Source organism: Perognathus longimembris, chromosome 6, assembly GCF_023159225.1.
Source record: "Perognathus longimembris pacificus isolate PPM17 chromosome 6, ASM2315922v1, whole genome shotgun sequence".
In the NCBI taxonomy this organism is placed as follows: domain Eukaryota; kingdom Metazoa; phylum Chordata; class Mammalia; order Rodentia; family Heteromyidae; genus Perognathus; species Perognathus longimembris.
Window position 1 is genome coordinate 80,797,982 of NC_063166.1, and position 19,631 is coordinate 80,817,612.

At 47.5% G+C, this 19,631-nt stretch overlaps 1 protein-coding gene across 1 annotated transcript in view; it reads right to left on the reverse strand.

The window, feature by feature from the left end:
• The window catches only part of Bcas1 (brain enriched myelin associated protein 1), a 51,166-nt gene that overhangs the window by 1,796 nt on the left and 29,739 nt on the right, over positions 1 to 19,631 (reverse strand). Inside the window, exons 9-13 of the mRNA XM_048349416.1 lie at positions 15,626 to 15,838; positions 13,935 to 13,976; positions 6,997 to 7,167; positions 2,394 to 2,459; positions 286 to 549 (exon numbers count right to left, since the gene is read on the reverse strand). Coding sequence (XP_048205373.1) covers positions 286 to 549; positions 2,394 to 2,459; positions 6,997 to 7,167; positions 13,935 to 13,976; positions 15,626 to 15,838 — 756 coding nt within the window. The remainder of the gene's footprint in view (positions 1 to 285; positions 550 to 2,393; positions 2,460 to 6,996; positions 7,168 to 13,934; positions 13,977 to 15,625; positions 15,839 to 19,631) is intronic.

Genomic DNA, 19,631 nt, shown 5'->3' on the forward strand with positions numbered 1-19,631 from the left:
TACGCGTGGCTGTCACGGGAAGCAGGCCTTTTGATCCGTGCCACGGCCCTGCAGCCGGCTTCTCGCTCCTCGCCGGGCCCAGTGCACCCCAGCGAGCCAGTTCTGCGCCTGCTCCGCGTCTGACACCCCCCCCCGCCACCGTGCCCACCAGCTCCAAGGAGTACGCCTTCCTCCTCCCCAAACCCGGGCCAACTCCCCAGGCTACTCCATTTTGGAGGAGGAAATATTGCCTAAAATCCCGAAAGAAGAGGCAAAAAAGAAATTAAAAAAAAAAAATCCACCTACCAGGCCCTTGAGGAAGCCCCCGAGGGACTGCCGCCGCTTCTCTGGTCTCTTTTGGGCCTTGTCCTCGTTCTGCAGTGAGTTCGAATCCACCCTGGCTTGCTCGGTACACTGGGCAGGCTCCTTGGCCTCCTGCTTGTTGCTCTTGGGCTTGTTCACCTCAGGTGCTGACTTCTTCTCCTTGGAGGACCCCTCCTTGCCCTTGGGGGCTGCTCCCGGGGGCTCCGGCTCCGGGGGTGGGGTGGCCTTCTCCGAGGAGTTCGAAGTCTACAGCAAGTTGAAACAGAGCCCGTTTTAGTGGCGGGGAGACAATTCTCCACGGGGGCGCGGGTCTCACAGCAGAGATGCTCAACTGCTCATGAGTTCCAGGTGAAACGGAAAACAAGAAAAGCAAGGCCACACACGGCGGGGGACTCGCTGATGTGTCTAATGCTTTGGTAATTAACGTTGTGCATTCTTCTCCACTTTTTGGTAGATTTGGGCCCCGCCCCCTTGTATGCCCTAGGGAAATGAACCTGGCCAATCAGAGCACTGCACACGATTAGATGACTACGACTGGTTCAGGATAGTCCAAGCCAGACAGAAGCTTTGCTAAAACTATCCAGAGGGGCCATGTCACTTTCTACTAGAATCGAAATGGTGACTATAGAAACCTGGAGTTTCCAGAACTGAAGTCATGCCAGGAAAGTAGGCCCTCTGAGAGGAAGCCAACACGAGAGAACTGAGGAGGGGACAGAGGAGAAAGAAAGGAACCAGGTACTAATATAGCATGGGTTACTCCTGGATCTAGCTATTCCTGAAGGCTTTTTCTGCTTATGCCAGCTTCAAGAGGATTTTTCACACGGACAGTTACAAGCAGCCGCCGCAGGGTTCCCAAGAAGCCGTTCTGTGCACAGGGCAAACTGTCACCACCCAGCTGCTCGTGCTCAGATGCAAATGTCCCAGAGCCGGCTATGGCTCCAGAGAATTGCACTGCTACCAGGAGACCTCAGACAGGCCAGGAGCCAGTGGCCACTCAAACTCCTGTGCCGTTTTAGTTGGGTAGACCATTTTAAGATCTAGCAACTGGCTACACACTCCGGATCTGGCCAGGTTTTGGTGGCTCATGTTGTTCATCCCAGCTACTCACGAGGCTGAGATCAGAGGAGCCTATTTTGAAGCCAGGCAGAAAAGTCTGTGAGACTCTTCATCTCCAATTAACTCACACACACAAAATCTACAAGTAGAACTGTGATTCAAGTCGTAGAGGGCTGGCCTTGAGCCAACAAAATGTAAGGGACACACTCAGGCCCTGAGTTCAAGCCATAGTGTACACACACACACACACACACACACACACACACACACACAGCTCAGGATCTAGAATCAGGGACCTGGTGTGGATTTAGTTCCATCCACTCTGGCTACATGGCCTAGAATAAACTGTTTTCCCTTTTCAGTTTTCATGTCTGTGTGGAAGTAATAAAAGACAGGACTCTCACCGCTGGGGAAGGAGATAATAACGGATGCTTCTCTGGTCTCCTTGCCTGTGGATTCAATCCAGAATGGAAACCTGGGCTGGGGATATGGCCTAGTGGCAAGAGTGCTTGCCTCCTATACATGAGGCCCTGGGTTCAATTCCCCAGCACCACATATACAGAAAATGACCAGAAGTGGTGCTGTGGCTCAAGTGGCAGAGTGCTAGCCTTGAGCAAAAAGAAGCCAGGGACAGTGCTCAGGCCCTGAGTCCAAGCCCCAGGACTGGCCAAAAAAAAAAGAATGGAAACCTGCCGGCTCCATGCATTCTGGATGGAATTGGTAAGGGGCAGAGGACACAGGCAGCTCACGGGTGGTGAATGGTTACAATTTGTGATCAGTACCAACAAGAATGGAGAAGACCTAGCAACACCTGGTGGGTTTGGAAGGGCTCAGGTGAGAGAGGAGAGAGCAGCGAGAAGTGACAGGACCTGCAGCTGCTCTGTGTTGTGTCTGCAGAGCCTAGCACGGCGCCTGCTCTCACGGCAGGTGCCGAATCTGAAGCTGTGGCTCAGAATCGCATGGGAAGTGAGGCTACGGAGAAGAGAGGACCCAGCAGCTAAACCCGCCACCAAACGGAGCTGAAACTCACTTACTTGACAGCTGGAGTCTTTCCCATCTACTTCTTCCGAGCGGGTGATCCCTCCATCCCCTCTCACTGACTACAATAACAAACACACAATGGTCTTTCAGCTACCACAGGCACAGTGAGTGCACACAGTGCTAGAAACTCTGAAATGGAAGAGCTCAGTCATTCGGTCTAGAGATTCAGGATGAAGACAAACCAAAGACCATGTTGGGTACAGTGGCTCACACCTGTAGTCCTACCTACTTGGGAGGTACAGGTTGAGGATCATGATTTGAGGTCAGCCCAGGCATAAAACTTTGTAAGACTCCATCTCACCAATGGGTGGATGCAATTGTATCTGTGTCACCCCTAGTGACACAGAGAAACACATACAGGAAGAACAATATCTAAGCCAGTTGGGGCATAATGTAAGACCATATTACAGATATGTATATATGTATGTATATATATTTCAAAATATAACCAACTTTCAAAAATAACCAAGGGAAAAAGAGGCTGGAGGCATGGTTCAACTCTTCCTTTAAAGAGCAGATCATGGGCTGGGAATATGGCCTAGTGGTAAAGTGCTCGTCTCGTATAAAGAACAGATCACCGATATTTTAATACTCGGGGAAAGACTGGGGTGAGGAAGACTCCCCTCTGGATTTTTCTCTCCACATAGTAATTCTGAACAGTTTTTTAATTACACCGCTTAGGTTGAGTGTAACCAACAAGACCCTCATTTCTTGGCTATCTCCCGATTTAAGCCTTTTATTGGCCCAATATTAAAGTTCATAGTCTCTCTCTCTAAGCCTGAGGATGCCATTCTAGCCAAGGTTTTCTCCTAAAACTAATGGTCCATGGAAAGAGCTGTGAGGAGGAGTTAAGAAAGATAACATGCAATGCCACGGATAGGGGTGAGGTGTATATATGTGCAGATGTATAGATAGATGATAACTCCAAAATCTACACATCTCTACCTTTTGAGTCTGCCTACTTGGTTGGTGGGTGTATGAATTCAGCACCCTGATCACTCACTTCGTAGAAACAAGCTAGCACGTTAGATATCTAACTTCCTGTTGTGCAGCTGAATTAATATGCATGAGGTCGCTGCTTTACTTAGCACACGCAGATATCTTAGATGCCGCTTGGACTCAGGAGTCCAGGGCACCTGTAGAATTTCTGTGAAGTGCTGCTTCCGCATGTGAGCTATAGGACATCAAGCCTTACAAGACTTTGTTGTCTTTCAACTGAAATACAACTAGGTAAAAGATGATATTCTTTATATTTTTATTTTTATGAGAGGTTGATTTCTGGAAAGAAAATGGTTCCTCAAGGATTTAGGCAATGTATTTTGTCTTGAAATACAATGTCTCAACTAAGTGTCATTTTGCCATGGAATTCACACATTAAAATATGTGAAAGAAACTGAAGAGTGACAAGAGGGGAGAAGGAAGAAAGCCAATAATAGGATGATTGGAGAAACTGTGTACAAATGGCATTTGCAATTCAGTTGTCTATTAAAGCATTCTCTCCCTCTTTCTCTTCCCCCTCCCTCCTTCCTGTGTTCCCTTCCATTTTTCTTTCCTACCTTTGCTCCCTCTCTCTTTCCTTCCCTTTCTTTCTCTTTCCTCTTTCTTTCTTCCGATATTTCTCTCTCTGTCTCTGTCTCTTTCTTACAGAGTCTCCCTGTGTAGCCCAGGTTGACCTAGAACTTATGATCCTTCTACATCAGCCTCTTAAGTGCTAGGATTAAGGGTGTATGTCATCTTTCCTTGGTTAAAACAATTATTTATTGAAAGTCATTTCTTTCTTTCTTTCTGCCAGTCCTGGGGCTTGAATTCAGGGCCTGCTTTCCCCGAGCTTCTTTGTGCTCAAGGCTGGTGCTCTTCCTCTTGCACCACAGTACTACTTTCAGTTTTCTGGTGGTTAACTGGAGATAAGAGTCTCATGGCCTTTCTTGCCCAGGCTGGCTTTGAACCACAATCCTCATATCTCAGCCTCCTAGGTAGCTAGGATGACAGGCGTGAGCTACCTGCACCCAGCTAAACCACACGTTTCTAATACCATTTAAAATGAGTTTGAAACATTCATTTATTTGGCTCCAAGGAATCCTTCCAAAATCTCTGCTATCCTCCAGGGCAAGCAGGTCCATCACTAATTTACAAGCCTTCCCCCACTTCTGTATAAATCCAAGACTCTAAATCTAATCGGAAGCCATGATTATGTTGCCAAAAGCTATTTCCTCAACAGCAGTGGCTGGACATGACTTCCAGGAATAGGGCCTCTTAATACATGTGCCTAAAGGCAAGTGGTTAAAGGCGCTCAAGAGCTGGAGAAGCTGTGTGTGAGATACTCCGGCATGTACACCGGGTCTGGGCATGGAGTTGAATGTCTTTTTTTTCCCCTCATGGGTTTTATTCTCCATGAGGATGGAGAATCCTCATTATTCAAGCTCCCTCCAGAACCCCAGTGTCTGGAACGTAAGGGAGTGCTTGTCAATTCTTTGTTGAACAAAGTAAATGAATGGATTGGAAAAAATGCTTAGAACAATGACTTCCAGCCTTTTCTGTGTATGTGGTGCTGAGGAATCCATCCCAGAGCTTCGAGCATGCTAGGCAAGCACTCTACCACTAAGCCGCATCCCCAGCCCTAGCTCTTTCTTTCATGCGTTATTCAGAGTTTCTTGTGTTTTCTCCTCTTTTAAATGGAGCTGATTGGAAGAGGCTGTCACTCTATTTTGAATTTTTTCCTGAATTTCTTAACTATTCAGAATCCAGAAAACGGATCATTCGCCGTATTTTGGTGAAATATTGGCAATCTCATTTGTCATTCCATGAGTTGCCAGAAACCACTCAATTTTTGTTCTTGGCCTGGCATTAGAAACTGGTTTAAAAACTGCGAATTGTGATCTTTGTGCTAACTTGTAGAGCCAGTGGCCAGCAATAGAGATAGCCCAGCCACACATAGCACCCCTTACCTACTTTACACCTCTGACTCCACGAGGAACCAACACAAAAAAGAATATGATCCTTGCAGACAATCTCTGACAGAGTCATTTCTAATACACTTCAGCCCCCACTGGTGTGGGGTTTACTGTGTTTCATTTTGTTTGTGGACTAGAAAGAACTCTTCAAGGGTCTGATCTTATGAAATTGGAGAATTTTCTTTCTTTCTCTAAGGATTAAACTCCCAAATAATGAAAATAAAGACACACTCTAATTAAGTTCGTATTTTTCATTAAAAGAGAATTAAATCAATGGCCTTTCACTTGAGGTTTTGTTACCCCCCACTGATTTTAGGTTTGGTTTTTATTGTATTATACAAGTCCCTGGGTGTTGAAGTTATGTAATGTGTGTATACTTTTTTCTGGGGGCGGGGTACTAGTCTTGGGGTTTGAACTGAGGGTCATGCATTCTCTCTTGACTTTTTGATTCAATACCTGTGCTCTATCTCTTGAACCACCCATTTCCACTTCTAGCTTTTTTTTTTTTTCCTGGTTAACTAGAGATAAGAATCTCTTTAATTTTGCTGTCCTGGATGGCTCTGAACTATGATCCTTAGATCTCAGCCTCTGGAGTAGCTAGGATTACAATTAGGAGCCACTACGCCCAGTAGACTAGATTTTTTGTTTTGCTTTGTTTTATTGAGAAAGGGTGTCACTTTGTGTCCCAGGCTGGTCTCACACTTACGATCTTCCTATCTCTCAGTCTGAGATTACAGCTGAACACCACCAGACCTGGATAATTTGGATTATCTATAACACAACCCTTAAAAATGCCTTGTGGGGGCTGGGGATATGGCCTAGTGGCAAGAGTGCTTGCCTTGTATACATGAAGCCCTGGGTTCAATTCCCCAGCACCACATATACAGAAAACGGCCAGAAATGACGCTGTGGCTCAAGTGGCAGAGTGCTAGCCTTGAGCGGGAAGAAGCCAGGGACAGTGCTCAGGCCCTGAGTTCAAGCCCCAGGACTGGCGAAAAAAAAAAAGAAAAATGCCTTGTGGTTTTTTTTTTTTTTCCCTTGGTCAGTTGTGGGGCTTGAACCCAGGGTTTGGGTGCTGTCCCTGAGCTACTCGGCTCAAAGCCAGTACTCTGCCACTTTGAGCCACAGCACCTCTTCCAGTTTTCTGGTGGTTAATTGGAGATGTGAGTCTCTTGGCCTTCCCTACCCAGGCTGAGATCATCACATGTCAGCCCCCTGAGTAGCTAGGACTCTAGGCATGAGCCACCAGTGCTGGACCTGCCTCGTGTTCTTTAGGTACATACATGTACTTGAACCAAAGGGAGCTCAGTATCAGACTAAGAAGAAACACAGTATCGTGGGGCACCCACAGAAGCAAACTTTAAAGGCACACAACATGGAAAGAAGGCAATAACATTGACTGCTAGGTAGTTGTGCCTCTCCGCCCACAAGTAGGAGCCTCGACCACCTCTTTCTTAGTTCAAAAGGGAATTGGGTGGGGTTAAAGAGGGGTTAGAGTATTAGCAGCTCACTCCTACTTGGCACCATTCCTATTCAGTCCCTGCGCCCCAAGGGTCACCAACAGTCCCGACCCCCCCCCCCCCATCCCCGGACCTGCGGCCCAGGCCCCCTCACGGAGGTGGGGCGCATTTCCCTTGGCGCTTACCATTTGCCTGAGAAATACCATCAGGGGGCTCCTCCGCGGTGTGCTCGCCTCTTCTCGGAGCTTGGCTTCCGCGGGTTCGGGCGCAGCCTGGCCCTCGCTGAGGTCCACCGTGTGCAAGGCGCACTCCGCGCTCCCAACCTCCACAGCCTCCACTGCGGGCTCACACGCCACCTGAGTTGTTTGGCCCCGGTAAGGGGAGGGTGAAACGGAAAGCCTCGCCCGCCCGGGCAGACGCTGCTCCCCCACCACGCGCTTCCTACCCGGGGCTCCCCGTCAGACCTTCCAGACAGGACGGAATGCGATTCCAGGCAGCCAGCTGCCGGGTGACTGGCAGGTAGACTTCCGGGGAGAGAGCGCCTCCGCGGCTGGGGTGCAAAGCATTGCCTGGAGGGTGGGGGGGGGGGTGCGCGCGCGCCCTCCTCCTCCACCAATGCCAACCCTTGGGGCTACCGCAAAGGCAAATGACACCTGGCCTGGGCCCCCATCAGGAGCTGTCGTCTTCCTTGAGTCCGCCGTGACAGCCTCCACCACACAGCCCGACCCCTGACACCTCTGCAGGGACGGTGGCCTTTGCAGAAGGGCATGGCAGAAGCCTCCGGGCTGCCCAGCCTGGGCTTCTTCCCGACGCATGCGCCTTCTCGCCCATCCTTACTTCCTGACGCATGCGCCTTCCGGCCCATCCTGACAGCGGGGCTTCGTCCTGATGCATGACGCATGCGCCTTTTCGCCCGTCCTTGGGGGGGGGGGCTCTCGTTGTGACGCATGCGCCTTCTCGACCGTCCTAACAGCGGGGCTTCGTCCTGATGCATGACGCATGCATCTTCTTGCCCGTCATTTAAAGTGGGGGGGCTTATTCCTGACGCATGCGCCTTCTCGCCCGTCCTTACTTCCTGACGCATGCGCCTTCCTGCCCCTCACTGCTGGGGGCGGGGGTGCCCCTGCTTCTTCCCCGCCCAGCTCCTTTGTCTGTTCTCCATGCTGGGGGTTACTTCCAAAGACGAAGGCTGCCCAGGCAGCAGCCATTGAACCTACCATTGGCTTGCAAATGCCCCCACTTACCCGAATACAGAGGAATCTGTTATCCGCCCCCCCCCCCCACTTCCTAGAGCTTGAATCGGGGCCCGGGCACTGTCCCTGTCCCTGGGCCTCTCTGTGCTCACAGCTAGCTCTCTACTACTGGAGCCACAATGCCACTTCTGGCTTTTTCTGAGCAGTTTATTGGAGAGAAGAGGCTCACTGCCCTGGCTGGTTTCGAACCACGATGCCCAGGTCTCGGCCTCCTGTGTAGCTAGGGGTGACAGGTGGCCACCCAGCTTTATCATCTCACCAACATTACCAACGGACACGGAGAAGCACCCGACACCAAGTCCACATGCAGAACACCCCAAAGCTTAGCAAGGACACCACAGGGCCACATCCCGGGACTCCCTAAGATGTGATGTGACCTCTCACTTTGTCCCTTCTGGGGTGTTAGTACGCAATGCCCAGCCGTGAGACAAAAAGGGACAGGATGGCTGTAAATGGATGTCACATGGGGTGGACCCCACAACAGTAAAGAAAGAAAGAAAGAGAGAGAGAGAAAGAAGGAAAGACAGAGAAACAAAGACAGAAACAGAGAAGGAAAAAAAGAAAAAACATGAGATTATGCAAATGAACCTGGGCCAACTGGGTTGGGGGCTGAATGTGGACACAATCTAGAAAATAAGTCTCAGCCATAGGGCTTCGGGCACAGACAGGGGTGTACGCTGTGTGATATTGCTGCAGAGGTCCTCAGGCTATGCAGCAAGCTGCCAGGACCTAACCCTTGTTTTTCCCCTTAAAGGACCTTGTCTGAGGCCATGCAATGCTGTCATTTCCTCCCATGCTCAGTGACATAGCATTTACCCTAGAACAGTCTGCCACACACATTGAGTTCTTTGGTCTCTGCCAGGCGCATAATAAACACTCAATTAGTGGTAGTGGTTGTTACTTGTGTTAATGTTAGACCTATTGACTCCTTAAGCACAAATTATCCGGAGTCACCCATCCCATACATTCATTCTTTAAAGATGAGTGTGTTAATAACTACCTCCTACAGTATCTTCTACTGCGTAAGCATTTGTTACATATAACTTCAGAAAACTGCCTTCCTTTTGCAAAGAAAGGTGTCAATGGTTGAAGGACTTGGCCCAAGTCATATTGGAGGGATTACAGGCATTCCAAGGAGTATGGTCTTCTCTGCTGGCCATTGAATCGGGGACTAGCCGGGAGGACATGGAACAAGGACTTTGAAGGCAGTGTGCTTGGGGCTTCTCATGGGTTCTAAAGTGTCTCTAAGAATTTTGGTGCTTTATATCCTTTTTCTGCTATCCTTAGTATGCTGGATTTTCATTCTGTTGTTGTCTCATGGTCACAAAATAGCAGTTCCAGTTCCAGGTATCGTATCTTCAATTCAGTGTCCTGAGATGGGAGGATTTTTTTTGGGGGGGGGTGGGGGAGGATGGTGGTGGTCACAGCAAAGGATTTGCCATAAGTGAACTTCTGAGTTCTGATATTTTACTTCAGGATACATAATTTTCATTGGCCTTAATGAAGCCCTATCCTTATCCCTAGATTAATAAGTGATGAAGAAAATAGGATTTCTGGTCTAGACAAATCACCATCAAATACTTTGGGGAGGGTAGTTGCCAACCCTGTTTATGATCAAGGGAAGAAGGCTGGAAGAATGGGGAGTAATGCACAGAGTTTGATTTATAGACCCCAGATGGTTCTGTCTTTAGACATCACGATTATTTTCTTTTTGGTGCTGGACCTGGGGCTTGAACTCAGGGCTTGGGCACTGTCCCTGTGTTTCTCTGGGGCTCCTATTTTTTTTTCTCTCAAGGCTAGCACTCTACCACTTGAGCCACAGCCCCACTTTTGGCTTTTTGGTGATTAATTGGAGAGAAGAGCCTTACAGACTTCCCTGCCTCGTCTGGCTTTGAACCACAATCCTCAGATCTCAGTCTCCTGAGTAGCTGGGTCAATCACGATTCTTTTTGTGTATAGCTGGAGGGAAAATTCCTCTCCTCATAAATGACTGGGTGGAATGACTGTGACTTTGTAAACCATCCTTATTTGAATGGCAATGATTCCATGGGCGCCTCTTTCCAAATGTGGACAAGTGGCAACTTATAAAACCCAGGACAAAAGCTCATTCTCTGAAACACAACTACTTCAAATGTAGGTGAAATACATGGGCTTCTATTTCCTTTAAAGTTAGGCCAAGAGGCTGGCTTTCAGGAAGCAAGGAGAACCCCTGACAGCTGGCATGGAACCCCAGAACAATCTGATTGGCATACACGGGCCTCAGAACTCGATTTTTTATTTGGCTACGCTGTAGAATTTCCTTCCAGGCTGAAGCTTTGGAAAAAGTCTTTTCCTATTTAGAGTACATGGCACATCTGCACATTTGGACTTCGGGTTTGATGGCTATAATTAGAATCAGATTTTTGCTCAGTTTTTATTTCCTTTCCTTTTTACATTATTTTGTACTGCAGTTTAGAATGAAATCCCCCCTGCTTGGCCCTGTGCTTAAAGATGGCAGGGTAAGCTCAATACACAAAGTGCACATCTCACTGCAGGGTCTGCTTATAGCCTCAAACGTCCCAACAGGCTTGCTCTAGAAAAATCGTTTGTGCACCTGTCACTAGGGCTAAGACTTGGGAAAATGATTAGCGCAAAAACTTCCCCTAGTCAAGCTATACCTCCATTTCTATTTTTTTTTTTTTTTGCTGGTTAATTGCATGTAAGAACCCACAAACTTTTCTGGGTTGGCTTTGAACTTTGATCCTTAGATCTTAGCCTCTTGAGCAGGTAGGATTACAGGCCTGAGCCATCAGCACCTGTCTAAAGTTTTAAAAATATTATTATTATTATTATTTTATTTATTATTTTTTTTTTGCCAGTCCTGGGCCTTGGACTCAGGGCCTGAGCACTGTCCCTGGCTTCTTTTTGCTCAAGGCCAGCACTCTGCCACTTGAACCACAGCGCCACTTCTGGCCATTTTCTATATATGTGGTGCTGGGGAATTGAACCCAGGGCCTCATGTATACGAGGCAAGCACTCTTGCCACTAGGCCATATTCCCAGCCCGTTTTAAAATTATTATTACTATTATTATTATTTTATTCCAGCATTGGAGATTGAACTCAGGGCCTCATGTTCTTTCTCTGCCTTTTCATTCTAGGCTGTCACTCTATCACTTGAGCCACACCTCCACTCCTTTAGAATCTTCTAAGATCACTCCTTTTTAGGTTTCCAATGTCACTATCAGACGAAGACTGAGCCGTCTTCCTTCCTGCCCAGTCACTATTTCCCTCATTAGTTTCTAGTTCGCAGACTTTGCTGTCCCCACGTTAACGCCATGTGATTGGAGGAAGCCAACTAGAACATGGTAGCCAACCAGCAGGGCCAAGCCCCTTGGGCACGGTGGCTTAGGGCTGGTAGCACTTGGCACAAGGTGTTATTGTTGCAGTTATTCCCTCCCCCTTCCGGTGAGAGAATGCCACGTGAGCAGGCGCTTTAGGAGCCCGGCGACGATGGCCTCACCCAGGGTGCTATCTTCTCTGCTGCTGGAGCTGTCCATCCTACTACACACTGTGTCTTCATGCTGTGTGCCAGCAAAAAGAGGCCCCAGGAAGCGGCCACAGCCAACCTAGAGCTGACTTGTCCCGTGAGTGGGACAGAAAAAGAAATCTTGGTTGTGACAAGCCACTGGAATTGGGGGCTTGCTTGTTATTGCGGCCTAACACGGCGAAGGCAGACTACGGGAGCGTGGGGACGCACGTGAGCCAAGGAAGGAGAGCAAGTTCCAGGGCAGGTACACACGTCGCTCCTGGATACCTCTCGCCTTTATTCTGGACTGGGTTATGGGATGCTGGCTGCGAGGGGGAGCCGAGGAGGGGCCCTGAGCACACTTTATCTGAAGCAGGTTCTCCTAGTAGTGACCAGAACCGATATATTCCCTTTTCTTTCCTATCCAGGTTGAATTTTCTTTCACATAAGAGAGAGAAACCACAGACATGTCTATGGCTTTGGTTCTTACATATTACTGGCAAGGAAACTTCTTATTGTAATTACTTATTACCAGTCAGATCACTGATTCAATTAATAATGGCTAAAATATTTTCGGACTTCAGCTGAAAGTTACCATAGTTTCTGTAGTCACGGTAGATTTTACTTCTGGTAAGAAAAGAAGCCTATTTAGGAAAAGTTCTGAACGTCTATGGGCTTTGAAAAATCTTACTTTTCTTTACATGAACTTTTGAGAAATGTGGAATCCATCTGACCTGGGTTGAGAAGATACTGGTGGCTTTGTATTGATGAAAAAGTTACTTTTGGAGAGATTTTAAAAATAAACTCAATCACACGTTCCCCAGGGAAGGCAGTCATTAAAGTATTTTTGTTATAATATGGCTACCAGGATTTGATTGTCCTGTTGAGGCCCAAAATGGCACATGCTGTATTGATGGTAGCTACTGAAGGGAAAACCTTGGACTCTCTAGAAAATAGCCAGAAAATTCACCAGGTCTTTCTAGAATTATCAGAGGCCTGAACTTTGCTGAGCTGCTAATTTTGGCTTAAGGAAAGAAGAAGAAGAAGAAGAAGGAAAAAAAAACAAGAAGAAGAAAGAAAGGAAGGAAAAGAAGGGAGGAATGGTAAACAGTAAAACCAGCACACAGGTCTTAAATATTTTTCTCCTAATCGTAATCACATTGCAGCCATTCAATTTTAACTTGCTATCATGGATAACATTTCTACGATATGTTTGGATTTTCAACATCTGTTTGCTGCTAGGAACTAGATAAAAACGAAAACACACCTGGCCCCCGTGGCAAGTAAGCAAGAGGCACCAGACAGAGCCAAACATCTTCTGCGCTGACAAAATGACTGTGTTCTCTTTCTGTTGTAAGAAGCTGTGAATCCACTTCGCTTCATTTATACAAATTTCAACCACTGCTTATTTCAGGGCAGAGAGCTGCTGTCTTAGGCCTGAAATTCATGAGGTCTATTTACTGATCTCCCTCGAAGATGTTTTAAAAAGATACCGTGTGTGTGTGTGTGTGTGTGTGTGTGTGTGTGTGTGTGTGTGTGTGTGTGTGTCCTCCTAAGTTCCATCCTTTTGGACATAAATATACTATGACTTTTAAAAATTGGCCCTCTTCTCTCTCTCTCTTTCTGTCTTCCTCTCTTTCTTGCCAGTCCTGGGGCTTGAACTCAGACCTGTGCACTGTCCCCAGGCTTCTTCTGCTCCAGGCTAGCACTTCTGGCTTTTTCTGTATGTGTGGTACCAAGGAACGGAGCCCAGGGCTTCATGTAGGCAAGCACTGTACCACTAGGCCACACTCCCAGCCTGGCCATTTTTTAACAAGTCTGAAGGCCTATGCAGCTCCACCTCTTCCTGTCGTGGGGAGACCCACCGAGTCAGCTCTCTGGCCCATACCAGCAGTTTCAGCTTAGATGGCTACAAGATGTTCTTACATTGAGTGCAACTACCTGCCCTGGGTACCGCCTCCTGTTAGTATGGAAGAATCTGTATCACCATGGAAACAAAGATGAAAGGCCATCCAAGGCAGAAATGAAGGGGGAGATGTTGCATCGTTATCCCTTAAGGGTTTTCAAAGCCATTCCGTGTGAAGTAGACTCTTTCAGCCTCTAAATGACTCCAAACGGTGGAAGCATAGGCTCTGATTTTCGCATTTATTTTGCATCCATCAATAAGAGTTGAAAAAATAAAAACATCCCCCCAGTGTCACTCCCTAGGGGTCCCTCATCCTGGGAAAGGGTGAAAGAGTCTACAGCAGATGAATGAACCAGCCCGGGACACATGCACACACCCAGAGCCCGAGACCATGGAAACGCCCGAGGGCGCACTGGCACCGGGAGCGAGCGCACTGGCTCCGTCCCGAGGTCACTTACGTTCTCCTCCGCACCTGTGCACACCGATTCCTCCTTAACCGACTAAAAGAAAGACAAGAGCGAGCGTGAGAGGCAGGGGCCCACCGGGGCCCAGGCAGGCAGGTCCGTCCCGCCGCCGCTGCACGCGTGGAACCGGCTGCGCTGCGACCGGCCTTCTGCAACCCTTCCCTTCGATTCCACGCTGTAAACTTGTCCCCCTCGCCCCCCCACCCGCCCACCAGCATAATTTGACTACTAAGATCTGCCTTCCCCCCGGCTCCCCATATAAGACATTCAGTGAGAAGGAATACACACACACACACACACACACACACACACACACACACACACACACACGGTCCCTTGTATGCAAGCCTCATGCTGTAAGAAATACAGGTTCTTGGTCACTAAAAATTACGTGTGTGTGTGTGTGTGTGTGTGTGTGTCAGTACTGGGGCTTGAACTCAAGGCCTGGGTGCTGCCCCTTAGCTTTTGCACTCAAGGCTAGTCCTCTCCCGCTCGAGCCACAGCTCCACTTTCAGCTTTTGTGTGTGTGTGCGTGTGCGTGTGTGTGTGTGTGGTTAACTGGAGATGAGAGTCTCTTGGGTTTTCTTGTCTGGGCTGGCTTTAAACCACGATCTTCAGATCTTAGCCTCCTGAGTACAAGAATGAGCCACCAGTGCCTTGCTAACAAATCTGATTTTTAAAAAATAATCACCACCACCTTTTAAACGGAAAGAACAGAAAACAAACGTCCCTGTTATGTTTCCTAGTAGAATACTGACTCTTCCACAAGAATGTAAACTAGGCGGCAAGGACCATGGCTTTAGTAAGAGTCCCCGCTTAGCAAGCTCAAGCCTCTGAGTTCAAATCCCAGTTCCACCCACACAGAACCCAACCCCAAATCACAAGCAAGGAAAGCACAGGAGCTGGTTGACTGTGCTCTCAATGTCTAGTGCTTCACATCCTCTGGAATGAAAACCTGTCTATCAAGAAAATGGTGGCACTCTTTCTTCTTGTGGGATACAAGAGACAAATATAATAAGATAGAGGTGATCTGGTTTAAGGTTCTCCTTATTATTTTTCCTTATTATTCTTCATTATTATCTCCTTATTGTTATCTCATTATTATCCTTCATTATTTGAAATAATCTACTAAAGATCCCAAAGTTGAATAAGAAGATAGGCTAGGAGACAGTGAGTCTGAATAAGTGAATTTCTACAGTGATGTTGGTCCGGGCTATTTTTTCCCCTGGGAACAGCTTGAACCTTGAACCTTACAGATTTCAAGCGTGGCAGAAGTATCCAGCCAATGGCCGTGCGGCTTTCCCAGCCTGGACAGCACAGGTCAGTAGAGCTGGTGACGTGGATATTGAGAAAGCATAGCTAGCCATCACTGATTCTGGCTGGCTGGGAAGAGAAGACGGAGCCCCAGCTTGCCAGGGTGAAGCTGCTCAGAGGAAACTAGGGAGAGCCCACCCTCACTGAGCATTTCAGAAGGACAGTGGCACCAGAACTTGTCACAAACACCCACCAGGCAGAGGGAAAAATCTGAAACACCTGTCTAATAGGATAGGCATTTGTCCATCAGTGCATCAGAAGCCTGAGGAGTTGCGTCACTGAGAGAAGGAAGAAGAAGAAGGGAAACCTTGAGGCATCATTGAGCATAACCAGAAAGGATTTCACAAGTCCTCCTCACCCCGGGGACTAACCTTTTTCCAAAATAGCTTTCCCAGAGGCAGCGAACTGGGTCCCGACTTCTCCTTGTCACCTTCCTTGGGTGTGTCGCTGCTTGTCACGGAAGGCCCGTGACCCGGTGCGTTACAGCCTTTAGCGCTTTTGGCTGACCCTTGAGTCTCCTGGGACGTGACATTACCTTTGTCTGATTTCAGGTTGGCTGAAGGGGTGGGTGGCATTTCAGGACCCTATAGAGTTAAAGAGAAAAGCTGAAAAACTCAAAATAATTCCACCGTTTTAAAAGCGAAAAGATTGTTTATTTTTAAAAATAAATACAGGCTCTCATCATTCGGTTAGTTTTCTTCTTCCTAATCTTCAGTATTCCCCAAATGTCTACCTTGAATATGGGCTTGTGCTAAAATCTTGGTTTGGAGGGAGGTCAGGATATTTTCCTTCTGGGGAAAATAGAGAAGTATTATTCCTGCTGTTTATGTAAACTCATCAGGTGTGAAGACGCAGAGGAATTCTGTTAGAACGTGAAGTTCTTACCAAGGCCTTTGGTCTCCAGAGGATTTTGATCCTGTTTCTGTCCAAAAAACCCGTTTGAACTCAATGCATCCCCAATGCATGCAAATATCTTTTATAAACATGTATCGCTTTGCTAAGCCAAACTGGAAGTTAAGGAAGAGTGAGGAGTTGCAATAGAAGTTCTAGAAATTTCCTCTCACAGTCTCCTTTAGAGATCCTCGATCTCAGCTACAAGGTCTAAAGCAGTTCAACTCGAACTTGGTGAAGGGTCTTGAGCTGGAAAAGTGCCCCACAGATTCCATTTCTTCGCTTCTTGTCGAAGCTCCGCCTTCACAACGAAAGCTCTTTCCAATATCAGTCATTTCACGCATGCTCCCTCCCCTCCTTCCTGCCCAGCATCTGCCTTAATTGTCCAGTCCCCTGTGCTTTCCTGGTCTCTCTCCCCTCTCCTAGAGAGGCCATGCTGAGGTTGAATCCCAACACATCGGATGTCCTCAGCCCAGGGGTGAGCGTTCCTACGCTGTGCCGCACCCCACAAAGAGTCAGAGCCACAGTGTTGTATCTGGCTGCAAGTGAAGACAGACCTGGACCATCTGTCCTGACCTCATTCTCCTCCACATCTTCATCTTAGGAACGTTTGCTCCAGGGGACTCGTGACTCTAGTCCTTAAACTTGCCAAGGCTCTCACACCTCTTGATTCACTTCTCTGACTAAAAGGGGGAACAAATAGCTAGCAGTGAAAATGAAGGTGGGGATAAATTCAGAAAAATTTCACAGTATTACTGGTGTGGGGAGGCATCTTAAAGATCGGCTGGTCCCATTCAGGTGAGGAAACTGAGACTGTGATCTTACCAACAGGAAAACTAAAGTCACATCTGGACAACGCTGGCCTGTCTGCCTTCTTCCCACACAGCACTACAGGGTGTTGGCTGTGAATGGCATGAATTTTATCATGCAAAATACAGGGAGACAGTGGGAGAGAGAGAGAGAGAGAGAGAGAGAGAGAGAGAGAGAGAGACAGAGACAGAGACAGAGACAGAGACAGAAAGATACACATACACACACATACAGAGAGAGAGAGAGAGACAGACAGACAGAGAGGAACACCACACTAAGTACCACCATGGCCAGGGTCCTAATCAGAGGACCAATGGTCTTTTCATTCCCTGTCCACCCCTCTTTTTCCAACTTTCCAAAGAACTCTCCCGTAGAGTATTCTGCCAGCACCAGGATTCTTTGAAATATAGAGGGCACTGCAAATATTCCCAGTAGGCAATTAGGAAGCAATCTCATGATAAGGGGGCCAGCTCCAGAATGTACAAATGAGAATACAGAATGCACAAGTGAGAATATAGAATGCCCCCATTAGATTTGAATTTCAGGCCAGCAAAGAATAATTTTCTTGCGTAGGTATTCTGAGTATTATAGGGTCATGCTTCTAGGGAACAGTGGCATTTTTTTTTTCTTGCTTATCTGAAATGCGATTGGAGCTGGGAACTCTGCATCCTGTCTGGAGACCTTGCCTGTGAAATGTTAACGTGTTGGGTTTGGAGATTAACTGCATGGCAAGGCAGCTTACCTTCACAAGAAGTTGTCTTCCTTTTCTTGCCGTTGAGTGCAGGTCATGGGAGGGGGGGTGTTAGTAACATGTCAACATCACAATAAGATGCAAACACAATGAATGCAAGGCAGAGCCTATGAATCCTAAGGGCTGAGACGGATTTTAGCTGGTTTATTGCATGAGAGAGCACTGAGTAGACTTAGGTGGATTTCTGGGCATGACTAATATGTTTTAAATGAATGCCCAACCTCGTTTGTTGTCACAAAACATTAGATGACCTGTGACCAAGTTTGATGCTGAAGCTTCCCATGCAATGAAGCCAAGGAACAATGATTAATCTGGACTGGATCAGGAAGGCTGGTACTCTTATAATTTATTACAATAGCCCCAATACACTTACTAATGCCAGCCTTCCTCCCTTGTTGTAAACTAAGAAAATTCTTTGTTGCAGGAAGGAAAACTGAGGTGGGGAAAACAAACAAACCAGCAAAGTCAGCTTCAATTGGTAGCTTTTTCACCACGGCACTACAAGGTGATGTTTTATTCTTGAATCTGCTTGATGTCTCCCTTGTTGGCCCTAGTTAGAACACCAGGATAAACCCTGGGAGGTCAACTTCCCACAGTCATGACCAGGGGTCACACACGATTTACCTCATCTTTTTTCTTTTTTTCTTATTTGTGTCTGTCCTGAGGCTTGAACTCAGGGCCTGGGTGCTGTCCCTGAACTTGTGTGCTCAAGGCTAGTTCTCTACCATTTGAACCACAACTTTACTTCCAGCTTTTTGGTGGGTAGTTGGAAATAAGAGTTTCACGGACTTTCCAGCCTCCTGAGTGGCTAGGACGACAGGCATGAGCCACTGGTGCCTGGTTCCTGCCTCATCATTTGAGAACAACGGGATAATTGAAGAGCGACATGAACTGTCCTAGGTACAGAGGTGAGGCGGAGGAACTCTACCAACTGTCGCATAAGTGGGAATCCAGTTTGTATGGGAGTTGTTATCTTACTTTAATTTATATCTGCATGGAAAACAGCACCTCTTTCCAGGGTCCTGCTCCTGAGGTACCTCAGGAGCAGGATGCGAGACGAAGATTTTGGAAAGCTCTAGAAATACTCACATTGAACTTGGGTGGCCCATTTGTGAGTAGGAAGAAGGTATCACAGGTGTGAAGATGTGCAGGGCCGGAAATGAATGACAAAATGAACCGCAGAAGGGAGGGGCATGGTCATACCTTCCGGAAACTTCCAAGGCTCCCTACTTATAAAGGCTCAAGTGGGAGATTTGCTCTGTGGTGGGTTTCATGAGCAGTCAGGGAACTCTCCCCCAAACACTGAAATGGCTGTAACACCACCGCTGTACATAGCTACCATCTCCCCTGCTTCTCTTTATACAGAACAAAACAGCCTGTATGGAAATGGAAGGCCTCTTCATCTCACGGATTAAGCACCTATAAATTCAGCCACGAGAACTTTCTAGCGAGCTTCTACTTATACTCACAGTCCTGGGACTATAAGGTCCATCTTGGTAGAGAGAATGGTTGATGTTTTATTTTAATAAAATTTCCCAGCATGCAGATCCAGTGTGAGGATTTTTTTCTTTAACGCCAGTCCTGGGGCTTGAACTCACTTGAGCCACAGCTCTAAGAGTTTCACAGACTTTCCTGCCTGGGTCGGCTTTGAACTGCCAATCCTCAGATCTCAGCCTCCTAAAGAGCTAGGATTAGAGGCCTGAGCCACCTGTCCCTCGGGAAGCTTTTCAATGGATGGCTTCAGGCACACAATGGCAGCTTTCTGCAAACCAGGACAGTGGTGTCTCCAAAAGTGACCTCACGCTGTCCTCACGGTCCCGCCGCGGGGTGGGATGACCCGCTCTGCCTTCATTCATTGTTATTCGTAAAAATCAGCCTGGCTATTATTGAGGGTCAGTACAAGTTTAGTTTACACAGGAACCAGA